Source organism: Pelodiscus sinensis, chromosome 3 (genome assembly GCF_052426305.1).
Source record: "Pelodiscus sinensis isolate ZL-2025 chromosome 3, ASM5242630v1, whole genome shotgun sequence".
In the NCBI taxonomy this organism is placed as follows: Eukaryota; Metazoa; Chordata; order Testudines; family Trionychidae; genus Pelodiscus; species Pelodiscus sinensis.
The window spans coordinates 77789875-77806100 of NC_143054.1; the positions used below are offsets into that span (position 1 = coordinate 77789875).

The 16226-nt window shown below is 45.1% G+C and overlaps 1 protein-coding gene across 7 annotated transcripts in view; it reads right to left on the reverse strand.

Annotated features, from left to right (window-relative positions):
* Positions 1-15446, reverse strand: part of ATG5 (autophagy related 5) — a 120514-nt gene extending 105068 nt beyond the window's left edge. For 2 of the 7 annotated variants that reach the window (XM_014571188.4, XM_075923951.2), the window contains exons 1-3: positions 15273-15443; positions 7217-7379; positions 4592-4719 (exon numbers count right to left, since the gene is read on the reverse strand). In XM_014571188.4, the coding sequence (XP_014426674.1) occupies positions 4592-4719; positions 7217-7324 (236 nt within the window). In that variant the 5' untranslated portion in view covers positions 7325-7379; positions 15273-15443. Of the gene's footprint in view, positions 1-4591; positions 4720-7216; positions 7380-15272 lie in introns of all 7 variants that reach the window. The other 5 variants (XM_075923950.2, XM_025182322.3, XM_025182321.3 and 2 more) reach the window with 4 other exon arrangements.
* Between the last annotated feature and the right edge of the window lie 780 nt (positions 15447-16226).

The window sequence follows — 16226 nt, forward strand, 5'->3', positions numbered from 1 at the left end:
GCCCTGTGGAACCTTGAAGACTATCAAATATATTAAGAGGTTTCTAATCTTTTTAAGCACAAGATCACTTTTTGAATTTAAGTACAATTCAAGTTCTACCCCAAACCCAAATACCCTTGCCCCACCTCCTTTGTGCTACTTCTCTGAGGCCCTACCCCTGCTCATTCCATCCTCCCTTTCCCATCTCCCTCCCTTTCACCACACAGGGGCAGAGGGCTGGCAGATACCTTCAAAAAGAAAATCCTGAACATGACAGGGAAAAAACTGGTTGAGGGGGAAAAAAAAAAGTCACTGCAGCTTTAAATGTCCGCACTCCCAATGCAGCAGGGGAAAGATATCCTTGCCGGCCTTTCTGTCTGAGAAAACCGGACTGCCCGAGTGAAAACTGGACACCTGGTAACCCTAGGGTGCAGGCTTTCATCTTGGATTATGGGATTTGGAGTCTAAGAGGATATCTGAGCTGAGCTTGGGGCAGGCAGTTGAGCGTGCCAGAGGGGGTTGCAGGTGCAGGCTCAGGGAGGGTGTTTGGATGCAGGGGTGCTCGTGGCTAGGGCAGGGACTTGGGGGTGCAGGAAAGGATTCATGACTGGGGGTAGGGTTTTACTATGTACCCTGGGCCCTGCTTACCTCGGGTGGCTTCTGGGTGGTGGTGCAGTGGGACTAGGCAGGCACCCCTTGTCCTGGCCCTGCACCACTCCCAAAAGCAGCCAGCAAACTCCATCCCAAGTCCTGCTGTGCCCCTTCGCTGCTCTGTGGCAATAGGATACAGGGTGGGAGGGGACACCTTGACATCAGCGCCCCCTCCTGTCCCTTCCCTGCCCAGAAAACAGGCTCCGGAGGGGACAGCTCCAAGGAAAAGGGCAGGAGATACGCAGCTTTGGGGGGGGGGGGGAGGGGAGGGGCAGCTGACGTGCTGGGCTTGATAACCTCTTGGCCAAACCAGTCAGGATCACCTGTCAGAGGCTCCAAGATCTACCAATAGATCCCAATCTACTGGTTGGTGACCACTGTATTAGAAGGTCTGTGGTATGCAGTCATGGCACATGACTCCTACAATAGAGATTTGCAAAGGCAATTCATGGAAGAATACTCTAAAGAGGTGAGCTAAGCAAAATAAGTATGTATTTCCTTTAAGATTTATAGTTCTCTACATAGGGATGAAATAGTATAGTCGATTAACTGATTAACCAATAAACAAAAGCTTATCAGTTACTGCTATAGACTACACACATTCTCTTCCCTCCCTCCCTGCCTTGCCAGTAAATTGTTTAGCAGGCTGACCAGCAGCTTGGTTCAGTCCCAGCTCAAGCCAGGTCTGGGACTTAACCCCTGCTGCGGCTCTGCATTTGAAGTGTATTAGGAACTGGGGGGGCAGGCAGGCAGCCCAGCTCAGTTCCGGCTCGTGTCAGATCCAGGAGCTCAGACCACCCTCTGTCAGGAGCTGTTGTGCGGGGTGCCAGACAGGAGCTGGTCCACGAGGGGAGCGAATTTAAAAACAAGATCCCCACATGGACCAGCTGCCTGTAGCCCCGTGCTACTGTCTCTGATTCAGACTAGCAGAGGGCTCAGGAATCGGCCAGAGTGCACTGGTTGCTGGCCCTAACCCAGCACTATAATAGTCGGGTACTACAGAATAGTCGAGTTACAGATAAGAATTTGTGAGGTTAATTGACTATTCAATTAACCACTATTTAATATCCCTAACTATACAGGGAACATATCACATGATACCTGCCTCTTAAAGAGCCATCTTCAATTTACAATACCAATACAGATGCCAAATACATTTTATCTTTGGTCTCCTTACTTCAAAGAGTTTGAAATAAGTTCCATGCTAAAGAGAAAAGTCTTTTGCAACAACTGCTTCCAGCGCACGTTTTTTGCAGGATCCTTTTATGAAGAAGCTTTCATGGGATTTTATTTGCACCAATGGTACTTCTAAGGCTAGTTCTGCAGCCAGAAACACCACCAGAGAAATCACTTGCTAAAGAAAAACATGAATCCCTGTTAAAAGTAAAATGCTATGACTGCATTATTACAATCTTCAGAGCTACAAGCAAGATTATTCCTGCCTCTGAAATTTTGAAGCAGTGCTAGTATTGATGTACTGAGATTTAAGCTCAAGCTATCACAGACTTGACATAATGCTCCAAGAGACTGCCTTCTACTCGTTTTCAGGACTAGGGATGTTACGTTTTGATTAATCAGCTAAATGAGTTGTTAACGGAATTTCCATTGACTACCCAATTAGTTGATAAGGGCTCTTGCTACATTTCAAAGGCAGAGGCGCAACAGGGAACCTGGACAAGGGAGGCAGAGGCGCAGCGGGGAACCCAGGGTGAGTGGGGACCGTTTCAGGCCCCACTCGCACCGCCTGACTGCTGAATCTCTGCCTTTGAAACCTGCAGTTCTTGCTACATTTAAAAAGCAGAGGAGCAGCTTCTGAGACTGAGCATGAGCCAGGACAGCTGATTCCCAGCTTGTGCCTGGTCCTCTATTGTGCCTCTGCCTTCCCTGCCACTCCAAAGAGATGGTGCCCGGGTGAACCAGCTTTTAAGCCAGCACCCCCCCGGATTGGCTCCTACTCCCACCTCTTGCTGCTTCTGATTGAGGTAGCAAGGGGAGAGGGGGAAGCGACTAGTTGAGTAGCAACTCAACTACCTGATAAGCATATGCTTATCAGGTAGTCGTCTACGCCACTAGTCATTTATGTCCCTATTCAGAACTTCTAATCTCAAGTATATTTTAGGAGCCAGAAACACTTATGGTATTGAGCAGCACGTGCACAGAGACCTTTTATAGTTCTTTCAAATAAAACATGTTTCTAAGCCAAGGTAGACAGTGTGGGCAGGAATACACCAACAGAAGGAAACAGTGAAGAGAGGATTTGTCAGTCAAGGATAGGGACAGTCACATTCCCACAGAACACTGGGATCACACTAGAATAGCCAATGTTCAAATGTTATGTTAAGAACTGAATTTCTAGGGAAGTGCTATTATGCAGGACCACTGTTCTAAAACATGCTTTGTGCAAAGCACAACAAACAAAAAAAGCATGTTAGGGGACTGCAAACACAGGTCATTACACTTACAGAGCTTAGGAGAGGAAAGGAAAAAAACAGAAACCAAATAATTCAAAAAAAAAGGAGCAGAAAGTCAGATAACATGATTGTGCAAACTACTTAAAAGAGATTTCTCATTCACAAAATACTGTTTGATTGCACAAATCAGACTGAACTGTAGTTAGAGTTGAGGGCAGACAGGTGTTCGGGGGGGGGGGGGAGATTCCAAGAGGCAAGAGTTCTCTTTATAAGTGACCTGATACCAGCCACTATTAGTTGCTGTTGTAATATTCCAGAGTAAGTGCTTGTAAGGTGCAAGTGTGCAGCTGCAGAACTAGGAATGTAAGTGACTAGTAGACTATCCAATAAGCAAAAGCTTATAAGATAGTTGACTAGTGCCTCTATTAATCGCTTCTCCCTGCTGCCTCTATCAGAGGAGCAAGGGGGAGAGGGAGGAGGAACCAGTGCTTTTAATTTTCACTTACAACATACAGAATACATCTAGAGACATTTTAAAATAAGTTACATTTTGTCTTAGTCAGACATGGCACAAGTCAATCTGTAAGGAGGTAGTACACATCATAGCTTTCCTAATCATCTGCTTTATAAGCAGTTGTTCTTCAGAAATAAGGAAGCATTATTCCATGAAGTTTGTTGATTAGTAAAAAGTAACATTACAATTCAGTCTACAGAAGAAAGTAGAAAGGAAAAACTTTAGTTGCCAGACAACATAAAGAGTTGCCAGACAACATAAATCTTTTAGCTCTCCCCGTCTAGCCAGGAATACAATCACCAGTTTATAAATATAAATATACAGTCTGGCTACGTCTAGACTGGCCCCTAATTCCGGAAAAGTCATGCAAAGCAGGTAAGTCAGAATAGGGAAATCCACGGGATTTAAATAAACATGTCCGCCGCTTTTTTTCCGGCTTGAGGAAAAGCCGGAAAAAAGCGTCTAGACTGGCGCGATCAAGTAGGAATAAGAGATCCTCCGGAAAAGGGCTTTATTCCGGAGGATTGCGCCAGTCTAGACGCTTTTTTCCGGCTTTTCCCCAAGCCGGGAAAAAAGCGGCGGACATGTTTATTTAAATCCCGCGGGGGATATTTAAATCCCCCGCGGATTTCCCTATTCTGACTTACCTGCTTTGCATGACTTTTCCGGAATTAGGGGCCAGTCTAGACGTAGCCTCTGAATATTCCATGTCTTCAGCACATTACCTCCCAGCACAACAGTCCTTGAATATTCTGTGCTTCCAAAGCACCTGCTCTGTCACAGTACACAGCTGGCTAAGTGAGCTATAGAATTTAAATACCATCCATCCCATCACTAATTCAAAATTTTTGTAAATGGTAACATTGTAATGTGTGTCTGCAAGATGCCGCCACTGGACTGAAACTAGTCTTCATAATAAGATGTGATTTTTTTATTATGAAAATACTGACAGCGTGCTTAACTCAATCTTTTCAGACAATCGTTTTGTAATACTATGCGTGTGACATTTTAATGATACAAAGTTAAATGAACTCACCATTTCAGTGGTGTACCTTCGTATTCAAACCATATCTCAGTAACATCTTCTTGTCTCATAACCTTCTGAAAGTGTTTTTTCACTTTGTCCGTTACCAGTGTCAAGTAGCTTATTCTAGGTAAAAGCAACTGAAAGGAAAGTTTGCACAAGCAGGTGTAATTTCTTTTTAAATTTTAGAAATCTAATGTAAAGCCACATATATGTTCTGGTTTTCTAGACAAAATATACTGTTGACTTTTTTTCCACATGCCATGCTTTCAGACAGTAATAGTAATTTGCCTCTTAAATACCATTAAGAAGTTAATGCTATCAAATGATATTTGTATTAAAATAAGATTTTTAATATAACTGGCATTAGCCCTGAAAATACTTTAACACCAAAAATCGTTTATACATTTTTTTTTCTTTGTCACTCCATGCAGCTGGAAGGAGACAGAGGTAATTTACTAAAAGGCAATTACTTAGTGGTCAGGTACAGTTACATTTCTCATAACTGGACCCTTTTCTTTTACAGAGCAAAGAATAAAATAGAGTAGCCCATTTAATTATACAGGATACATACATTACTATAAAATACTGCTTGAAAATAAAGTTTCATGTGAGCTAAAAATTTTGATCAGGTAAACATTTGATTAAATTTTAATATGAACTTTTCAAATTACTGTTAAATTCGCTGTGCATCTTGTGAGCTCCATCTCTTTCATATTTTGTATTCACATTTGATACCCATCAAGATGGTTGCTATTTTTTTCCCAAGTCCTTAAAACCCCACTGAATGTAGCATTAAAAACAAAAGGAAAAATGTTTCATTTTATAAAATGAAACAAAACACACTCTATGCAATTCACCTTTTAAGTACAGGTTGAACCTTCCTGATCCAGCACCCTCAGGACCTAACTAGTCCCAGATGAGGGATTTTGCTGGACCAGAGGATATCATATCTGCCGCTCCCCCCCCCCCCCCACTATCAGCCCTTCCAGCCATGGACTGGCAGCTGGCTCTCCTCACTGCCACCAGCCCCTCTGCCCTACCTGACCTCCCCTCTCTTCCTCCCCCGCCACCCCAAACCCCCGCTAAGTCAGGCAGTCCAGGTCACAGCACACCAGGCTCCCAGTCTTGTTGGGCAGACCTGCTGCAGCATTTCCCAGCCACCAGTGCTCTAGTGGAACTGTCTCATCCTGGAACATCCATGTCCTTCTGGATGTTGCCGGACCAAAGAATCCCGGCTTTCGGAGGTTCAATTTGTATATTTATTTCTTGAATAAAAAACGACACACACTGTCCAAAACAGAAAGTTTGCTACTCTCAGTAAAAGACAAGAAAGATAACTGAATCCTCAATCAGCTAATTAGTTAGTTCTAACACTTCTACCTGCCATTACATATACACTTGTCTACTTATCTGCTTTTTCAAAACACTTAATTGAAAAAGTTTCTCATCTGAAACTTCTATACCTATTAAAATTATAACTGAAGATAGCAAAATAATATTTTCAACTAGTTTGCGCATCTGATTGCACTTTTATAGTCAGTTTCGATATTTCCTCACCAAGTAAGTAGAAGAGGAACTAATTGAAAAGGTCTTTAAAAACATATGGTGAGCAGAAAATCCCTTATGTAAGAATGTAAAAGGTTTTTTTAAAAATAGACTTAAAATATTCTGTTTAAATGGCTAGCTCAAAAGACTGGCTAACTTAAAAAAAATAACCAAACAAAACCAAGTTGACATTAATATTTTAGGTATTTCTAAAATAATTCTCATGCATATCAAAGTATTATTCCATATTCAACAGCAGGGAAGCCTTTTGTAAATGAAATATTATGTAGCATTTCCACAAGATTTAAGGGTATAATCTTAGCCTTATAGAGCCTGCATTTGCAAGACTCTCTTCCCTCTTGGCTTCGGCACAACATTTAACACTGGGAGAGACAAGTTAAAATTGTTTCCTACACTTGAGATGGGTATCCAGACATTTGAGATTTAGATTAAATGTCTTTCCAAAGGGAACCCCATCCTATATTTCTTGTCAATGGGGCTTGCTCCAAAATTAAGTGCACACTAAACACGGTCTTAGATTTTTTAGTAACTTGGTATCAGATCTTCATCAAAATGACAGTGGGAGTGGGGAAGATGAGAGCAATTTGTAGAAGTTTTAAGGACACTCAAAACTGAGGACTTATCTGTTAGAGTTAATACAATTTGAAAATTGAAAAAAAAAGTTTAAGGACAGCCGTCAGCATCAACTCAGGAGACTGCTGTAATTGCAAATGTGAAATATTTATGTAACATTTAAGGTGTAATTTAAGAAAAGAAGTGCTACTGTGTTTGCGTGTATTATTTAGTTCTTACCATTCCTAATGTACTACTGCTGCATCTGCAGCTTGACACAGGTACTGAGTATTATGTGGTATTTCCTAGGTAAATAAAAATCAAGTTGCCTAAAACCCCTCTTTTCTAGCTCTGCTCGGGAGCCCATACCCCCAGCCCAGAGTCTGTACCCCCTCCCATACCTCACCTCAGCCCAGAGCCTTTTCCCACACTAGCACTATTAGTTAACCTGAATATTTGACTAACTGGCATCCACTATTCTTCCAGCCTACCAGATAAAGTTTTTACTGTACTCACATAATAAGGTTCAGCTTCCCTTTCAGTTATCTCATCCTGATACAATGTGAAACAGGTTGGTATTCGTCCAAACCAGACATCTCGAAGCACATCTTTGTCATCTGTCATTCTTCCAGCAGGTACTGAAGCACATGTAGACTAAATTATTTCTTCCACCAGATCTCTGCCACATACCCCCCAAAAACACACACAAACAAAACACAGCACAATCAGCTTTTTCAAATTAAAGATATAACATTTTATAATCCTCCCTTTACAGGTTGAACCTCTGTTAACCAGGATTCCCTGGCCCAGCAGGACCACAGATGTTCCAGGACCAGAGAGTCCCGGTGGAAGGCTGGCAGCTGGGCTCCCGGCAGCAGGGCTGCCTGGCGCACAGGGAGCTAGGCTGTCTGGCTTAGCACGGAATGGGGGGAACTGGCAGGGCAGGAGGGCTGGTGGTGGCCAGGAGACATTTGGCCGATCCCAGGCCGGGGGGGGCTGGTAGGAGGGGTTGCAGATATGACCTCCCCAGGGCCGATAAAATCCCTCGTATGAGACTGATCAGGTCCTGAGGCTGCCAGACTAGAGAGGTCCAACCTGTACTATGCTCCCATGACACTATGCAGCAAGAAGAGTTTTGTTTATCAAGTTCCCAAATTTATTAATTGCTACAAAGAAACAGTTGCCTGAAAGGGTTTACAGATGATAAATTAATAGCTGAACACTAATCACTGAAAAATATAAAGATGAGATCTTATATACAATTTACCCAAAAGTTCTCAAATTCTTTAGCTGCCAGACATGTGAGAGACAATGATCAACAAGGCTCGACAAATAGTGTAATCTACTCACCCGTGGCGAGTAGATTACACCCAGGAAGAGCCAGCGTGTAGCAATCTGCGCATGCACAGAACGATCTGCACATGTGCAGAGCACAGAACCGTGCGGCTGGCATGCGGGGCTTGCTGCCGCTCAGCGAGCACTGATGATTATCACTGAATTGCAGGACTGGAAAGGAATCTCAAGAGGTCATCTAATCTAGTCTCCTGAATTTATAGCAGGACTAAGTATCATTTAGACCAGGGGTCCCCAACGCGGTGCCCATGGGCACCATGGCACTCGCCAGGGCATTTATGTGCATCTGCTTAGTGACCAGGGCCTGTCCGAGCCATTCTTGCGCCCCAGGCTCGTGCGCGGACCCCACCCTGGGTGCGCAGAACATGCATGGTGCCGAACCCACGTGTACGGCACATGTGCGGCCCCAGGCACGCAGCGCATGCATGGTGCCACCCCTAGGTGCGCGGCGCATGTGCAGCCCCGCCCCCTGGTGCCCAGCAGCCCCAAAAGGTTGGGGACCACTGACCTAGACCCTGACAAATGTTTAACATGCTCTTAAAAATCTCCAATGGAATTTCCACAATCTCCCTAGCAATTTATTCCAGTGCTTAACCATCCCGACAGTTATGAAGATTTCCTAAGGTCCAACCTAAACTGCCATTGATGCAATTTAAACCCCATTGCTGTTTTGTTAGTCTATAAAGTGCTACCAGACCATTTGCTTGCTGCTTTTTTCTGTAACAAACTAACTCAGATACCCCCTGAAGCTCCTAAATCATTTTTGTTACTCTTCTCTGGATTTTCTCCATTTTGTGGTACCCAAAACTTTTCTGAAATGTGGTACCCAAAACTGGATGTCTAAGGCCTAATCAGCACAGAGTAGAGTAGAACAATTATTTTTCATGCCTTCCTTATAACACTCCTGCTAATACTTCCCAGAATGACATTTGCTTTTCCTGCAACATTCCGTTGTTGATTCATATTTAGCTTGTGATCCACTATGATCATAAGAATGGCCATACTGGACCAGACCAACAGTCCATCCAGCCCAGTAGCCTGTTTGCCGACAGTGGCCAATACCTGATGCTCCAGAGGGAGGAAACACAACAGGTAATCCTCACATGATCCCTCCCTTGTCACCCAGCTCCAGAGAAACAGAGGCTAGGGACACCATTTCTACCCATCCTAGTTAATAGCCATTGATGGACCTAACCTCCGTTAATTTATCTAGCTCTTCTTTAAAACCTATTAAAGTCCTAGGCTTCACCACACCATCTGGCAAGGAGTTCAGGAGATTGACTGTGTGCTGAGTGAAGAAAAACTTCCTTTTGTTTTAAACCTGCTGCCTATTAATTTCATTTGGCGTACTCTAGTTCTTATATCGTGGGAATAAGTACGTAACTGTTCCTTATTCACTGTTTCCACATCAGTCATGATTTTGTAGATCTCTATCATCATTGGATTGCCCTTGTCCACATGTTTGTTGACGCCCTCAAAGAACTCTTGCAGATTAGTAAGGCATGATTTCCCTTTTTCATGCCATGTTAATTTTCCCCCAACAAATTATGTTCATCTATTTGTCTGACAATGTTATTCTTTACTATAGTTTCATATCCCAGGTTCCTTTCCACAGTACTCCTTCATAGGCAGTCACTTCCCATTTTGTATATGTGCAATGCATTGCTCCTTCCTAAGTGGAGATTTTTTCATTGTCCTTACTGAATTTCATTCTGGGTACTTCAGAACATTTCTACACTTTGTCCAGATTATTTTGAATTTTAATCCTATCCTTCAAAATACATTCATCACCTACTATCTTGGTATCATCTGCAAACATTATAAACATACTCTCTTTGCCATTGTCTATATCAGTGGTGAATGTATTGAACAGAACTGGGTCCAAAACTGATCCACTAGAATGCCACTCGATACACCCTTCTGACTTGACTATGTATCACTGGTAACTACCCTCTGGAACAATTTTCAGAACAGCTATACACTAACCATACAACAACTTCATATCGGTTATATTTCTATAGTTTGTTTATGAGAAAGTCATGTACTCATCCACAAAACTTGCTAACCTGCCTAGGAAAGCTACTAAAGGTTGGACCTCTCTGGTCCGGCAACCTCGGGACCTAACCAGTCCAAACAAGGCGTTTACTGGACATGTCCCCTATGATGGGCCTCCCAGCCCACTGCTCCTACTAGATGCATTTCAAAGTTGACACACCGTGTGCAGCTCAGAGTCAGTGGTACTCCACACTGGCCCGGCTGCACACAAGAGTTCTGCATTCCTCCTTTGAAATGTACAAGAGCTCCGGGGGGGAAGGCTAGAGTACATTTCAAAGGAGGAATGCGAAAATGCCTGTCGACTAGTCAATGGAAATTCCATCAACTACTCAACAAGTCAATTAACCGCTAGTTAACGCCCTTAGATTGATATTATTTGTTCTTGACAAATCCATTCTGACTGTTAAGGTATGCACCTTTTAAATTCTCCCAGTTCATATACAGAGATAACAGCACTTGTATTCTCCAAGGGGATAGCTACGATACACCTATACACCCATGTCTGGCTGTTGCCAGTTAACTCAGACTCACAGGACTTGGGCTGTTTTTGTGTTGTAGTTTTCCAAGCTTGGGCTCCAGAATGAGCTCTAGGACACTATAAGGGTTAAGGGTCACAAAACTAGAAGTCTTCACTGCAATTAAACAGCAAGACAGCCTGCATCTGAACCAACTGGCATGGGCTACCACACATTTTTAATTGCAGCATAGACCTAACTCATTTTTGCAGCACTCTGCCACTCCTTATGCATGGTCTACACTAAAATGTCAGCTCAGCCCAGCAATGTTGCTCTCTAAAGTAAACAGTGCTATTTGGAAAGAAGAATCCTTCCATTGACCTACCTACTGCCTCTCAAGGTGGTGGATTACCTATGTCAATGGGAGAATCCTTCCCATAACCATCAGCTATATCTACAGTGAAACACTGCAGCTGTGCTCCTGTCCCACTTCAAGTGCAGACAAGTTCTCTATGAAAATGTAGGACAAATGCATTCTTCATAAGTTAAAATTAGAACTGCAATACTTGTAAGAATGTCGGTGTTTTAAAAGCCAAAGTAACTTCTTTTAATAAGTCTACATTAAAGATTAATTTAATTCATTTAAAAATTAACAATAACTATCAAAACACTGGCTAATTGCAGAATAGCATTAATAACATGCTTAGAATTAACAGTAACTACATGCCAACCTGAACAGCAGGGGGAGAATGGAAGATGAGAGGAATGGGGAACCTCAGCTACCATATCCCTGAACACGTGCATGAATGGTGAGCAGCGTCTACATTAAAAAAAATTCTCCAGAAATTTGCCACCATTCATCTCTCCCAATGTTAGTAACATTATGGATGTTAAAATTAGGAATGTCAAGCAATTTAAAAATTTAATCGCGATCAATCGTGCCATTAAAAAATTTAATCATGTGTGCCTCCCCTTTGAAATGCCACAGTGGCATTTCAACGGGGCAGCACTGCATGGAGCCCGGGATCAGCTGCAGACTCTAGCTGATCCCCAGCTCCACTTGCGCTGCCCCTTTTGGCACTTTAAAGGAGCAGCACATTAGAATCCTGGGATCAGCTGAGAACTCCAGCTTTGCAACAGCAGAGCCGGGGATCAGCAGGGGACTCCAGCTGATCCCCAGGTCCACTTGCGCTGCCCCTTTGAAGCACAGGAGCGGCACTTCAAAGGGGCAGCACACCATTAACGCCTGCAATTAACACATTAATCCTGTCCTGGGTTAACCACAGGCATTAACGCAAATCAATTGACAGCCCTAGTTAAAATGCATTTATTTAGGTAAATGTGTAACCACTGAAAATAATGGCGGATACATGTTAACATGAGCGGGGGAGCAGGTGGCTCCACAGGAGCCAGTATGTACTGGAAACTGGCTTAAAAGCCTGCCCCCTGCACTGCTGCCTCTATCATTGGTGCTCCCATCTGTTCTCTCCCTTCGCACTGTAGGGGGCAAGAGGCTGCGTTTAACTGCCCAGGCTCATCGGTTAACCATGTACACGTTTACACTTTCATATCTCTAAGCAACATACAGAGCCCAAGTGTAGGTAGGCTACTTGCCTTTTAAGCAACATGCAGTCCAACTCTGCTCAAACCAGATATACAGTGAAAGATTTGTTGTCTGGCACTCCTAGGGAATGGGGGTTGTAGATTAATTCAATGTGTAGAACAACAAAGCTTATAGTATTCCCCCTATTGGCAGATCTGGCTCTTGGCAGCTGGAGGCAGGCCGAGGGGAAAGGAGGCATCTGCTGATGCACCTGAAGACACTGCGGTATTGTGGCTAGGGGTGTGAATGACTAGTTGACTATCCGATAAGCAAATTCTTATCAGATAGTCGACATGCTAGTCAACTAGTCGCTTCCCCTCCCTTGCTGCCTCTATCAGAAAGAGGCAGCAGGGCGAGGGAAGCGGTAGAGGGGGAAGAGAGAAGAGGGTGCTTCAAGGCAGCAATACTCCAGGGAGCCCAGGGTCAGCCACTTTGAAATGCCACGTGCAGCCCGGGGCCAGATGGGTGTTCCCAAGTGGCCCCGGGCTACACACAGAGTTTCAAAGTGGCAGTGCTGCATGGTGCACAGGGTCAGCAGGGGACTCCCCCGCTGACCCTGGGCTCCATGCGGCACTGCCGCTTTCAAAATGCCATGTGAAACCCGATGCCAGCTGTTGCTACACTTCACAGGCAAAAGCGCTCCTCCCGCAGCGCTTTTGCTTTTGAAGTGTAGCAACAGCCCAGGGGCTGTTGCTACACTTCAAAGGCAGAAGCGCCCTTATCGACTATTGCATCGACTATTTGATTCGCCAAGTAATTGAAATTTTACATCCCTAATTGTGGCTGGGGGGCAATGTCGGTTAAAGGTTTCCAGTTAACAGAATGCTGGATAACAAAACGTTCAGTGTACCACAGTGCTTAAAACAACAGTAGCATGCAATGATTTAGCTTCATTAGGTGTCCTAAGATGGTTACCGACTGGTACCAGTTCAGCTTAACAATGCTGAAAAACATTTTCACAGTCTTTTTCTGTAGTCTTGTCAACACTTAAGACCAAGGTGAATCAGCAAAACATAGCAGGCATGTCTGTGCTGCAATCACACCCTGTGATTGCAGCCCCTACAGACACACCTGACCTAGGTTTAAACTAGTTAGCTTAGGTAACAGAGCGACATGGGCTTCGATGCGGCTGTGCAAGTCTGTGCTGCTATAGGTTAATTACTTATAGTACCAAAACTAGATAAGTTAGAGTTAGCTCAGATATGCAAAGCAGTCATATCCAAAGATGTGCCCATAACTACAGTCAGAACAAAAAACTAGCCAAGGAAAACCAGAGAGTATCAAATACGTTAGTATGTTAAAATAATTCTTCATTCTAGCTGTTCTCCACGAATATTTGGAGTCACTCATGCTTACTTGAGTGACAAAAAGTTGTAATACAGGTTGGACCTCCCTGGTCTGGCACCCTCAGGACCTGACTGGTTCCAAAGGAGGAAGTTTCTGGACCAGAAGAAGTCAACTCCGCCCCTCTGCTAAGAGACTCTAGGCTCCCCAAGAGTCTGTCAGCAAACCTGGCCAAGCTCCCCTGTCCTGCCAGGACTCTGCTGCCTGGGGGCCCCTATGGCCACCATGCCCTAAGCTCTGCTCCCTGACACGAAGCCCCTAGGGCACTCTGGTCCAGCAACATCCGTGGTCCTGCCAGACCATGGATGTTGCCAGACACGGGAGATTCAACCTGTACAATTACTGTATTACTCATGTATAGTCAACACAGCAAAATAGGATGGATTTCTGTCTGGTTCAAAGGGTTGAAATCCCGACTTTAGGAATTTCAGGGAGGGCATACAAGTGGGGTTCCGCAGGGGTCTGTTTTGGATCCAGGTCTGTTCAATATCTTCATCGATTTAGATATTGGCATAGAGAGTACGCTTATTAAATTTGAAGATGATACCAAGCTGGGAGGGGTTGCAACTGCTTTGGAGGTCATAATTCAAAATTATCTGGACAAACTGGAGAAATGGTCTTAGGATGAAGTTTAATAAGGACAGATGCACTTAGGGAGGAATAATCCGCTTCATACATACAGAATGGGAAGTGACTGTCTAGGAAGGAGTACGACAGAAAGGGTAATGTCTAAGGGTCATAATGGACCACAAGCTAAATACGAGTCAACAGTGTGACCCTGTTGCAAAATAATCAAATATGATTCTAGGATGCATTAACAGGAGTGCTGTGAGCAAGACACAAGAAGTCATTCTTCTGTTCTGCTCTGTGCTGATTAGGCCTCTACTGGAGTATTGTGTCCAGGTCTGGGATCACATTTAAAGAAAGATGTGGAGAAATTGGAGAAGGTCCAGAGAAGAGAAACAAGAATGATTAAAGGTCTAGAGAACATGACCTCTGAAGAAAAACTGAAAGAATTGGGCTTGTTTAGTTTGGAAAGGAGAAGCCGGAGAAGGGACATGAAAGCGGTTTTCAGATATCTAAAAGGGTGTCACAAGGAGGAGGGAGAAAAATTGTTCTCCTTAGCCTCTGAGGATAGGACAAGATGCAATCGGCATAAACTGCAGCAAGGTTGGACATTAGGAAAAACTTCCTGTCAGGGTGGTTAAAATAAGTTACCTAGGAGGGTTGTGGAATCTCCAGCTCTGGAGATATTTAAAAGCAGGTTAGACAGACATCTAGAAGGGATGCTCTAAAGGGTTCTGCATCCTGACGTGATATTAGGGGACTGGACTCGATGATCTCTTGAAGCCTCTTCCAGTTCTAGTGTTCTATGATTCTATAGTAAATCTCAACACAGACTCAGCTTTAATGGAGCTGCTTGAAGGAGCTCAGGAAAAACTCAGGGAGCTGGCGGGGAGCAAAGAAATATCTATTCACCTATAAACACAGGCAATTTGCACTGGTCATTAAGGGACAGCTGGTGCCATTAAGAGAAGCCCACTAAGAAGTGGGCATCACCCGCCCTCCCTTCTGCACTGCCTCCTCCCGCCAGCCCCTCCCTGCCCCCAACTCGCTCAGCGCCTCCCTGCCCAAGTCACCTGCAGTCTCATCTCCATCCCGCACCGGCCCTACCCCCCCCCCCCGCACTCACAGTCCCACCCCCACCCCGACGAGGGGTCGCGCCTCCCGGAGGAGGAAATGGGAGAAGAGAAGCTGTTACCTGAGCCTCTTCCGCGCGCACCCCGGCCGCGCGCGCATGTGTGACCCAGGCAGAGGCGCCCGTCGCCACTCCGAGCGCAGTCCGCGGGTCACGTGAGCGAAGCCTTCCGCCCTGGAGGGAAATGCCTGCAACTGTCGACGACTTCAGAACTGCCAGCACAAGCCGAGTGGCGACGGCGGCGCGGAAGAATGACGTCACGCAAACACCTGAAGGGGCGGGGCTTGCCAGTTCTCCGTGCGCGCGCGCGGGATGGGAGCCGGGCCAGCGGCAGGGAGAGGCAGCAGGTAGCGAAGCGTGCCGGGGCAATCGGAAGGCACCGCGCAGCGAGGTTGGTAGCGGCTGCCCGCAGCAAACGGAAGCAGGAGCCGCCCGGGACATTGCACAGCAGCCATGCGGCCTGGAAAAAGGGCACAAAATCTTGTCTCCCTGCCTGCAAGATGGAGTGGCCTGACTCCCCTGGCTGGCAAGAAGCGGCTGTCAGAGAGGCAAGGCGGGTGCGGCAATACCTTTTGTTGGAGCCGCTTCTGCTGGTAAAAGCGAGGCGCCTTCCAGCTCCTCCCCCCCGCCCCCGAGCTTGGAAACTTGTCTCTCAACAACAGATTCTGGTCCAATGCAAGATACGTGGCCTCCCTTGCCTGGTCTCTCTAGGGTTCTGGGACCGATACGGCCACAACAGCGCTGCAAACCTTGTTCATCTTTCTGGTCTGCGCTGATGCCCTAAATGTGGCAAGAACCACATGTGCTCTTATTGGAGGAGATGAATTTGTCCAAAGATACTGAAAAAAAAGACTGGATACTGTCCTACAGGTTCAACTGAAGCTTGGGCGTCAGTATATCTATTACTCAGGGGTATAGAAAAATCCCTGAATGACATAGAATCACAGAACTTGGAAGGTGCCTTGAGAGGTCATCAAGTCCAGTCCCCTGCATACCTAGCAGCAGAGGTGACTGGTG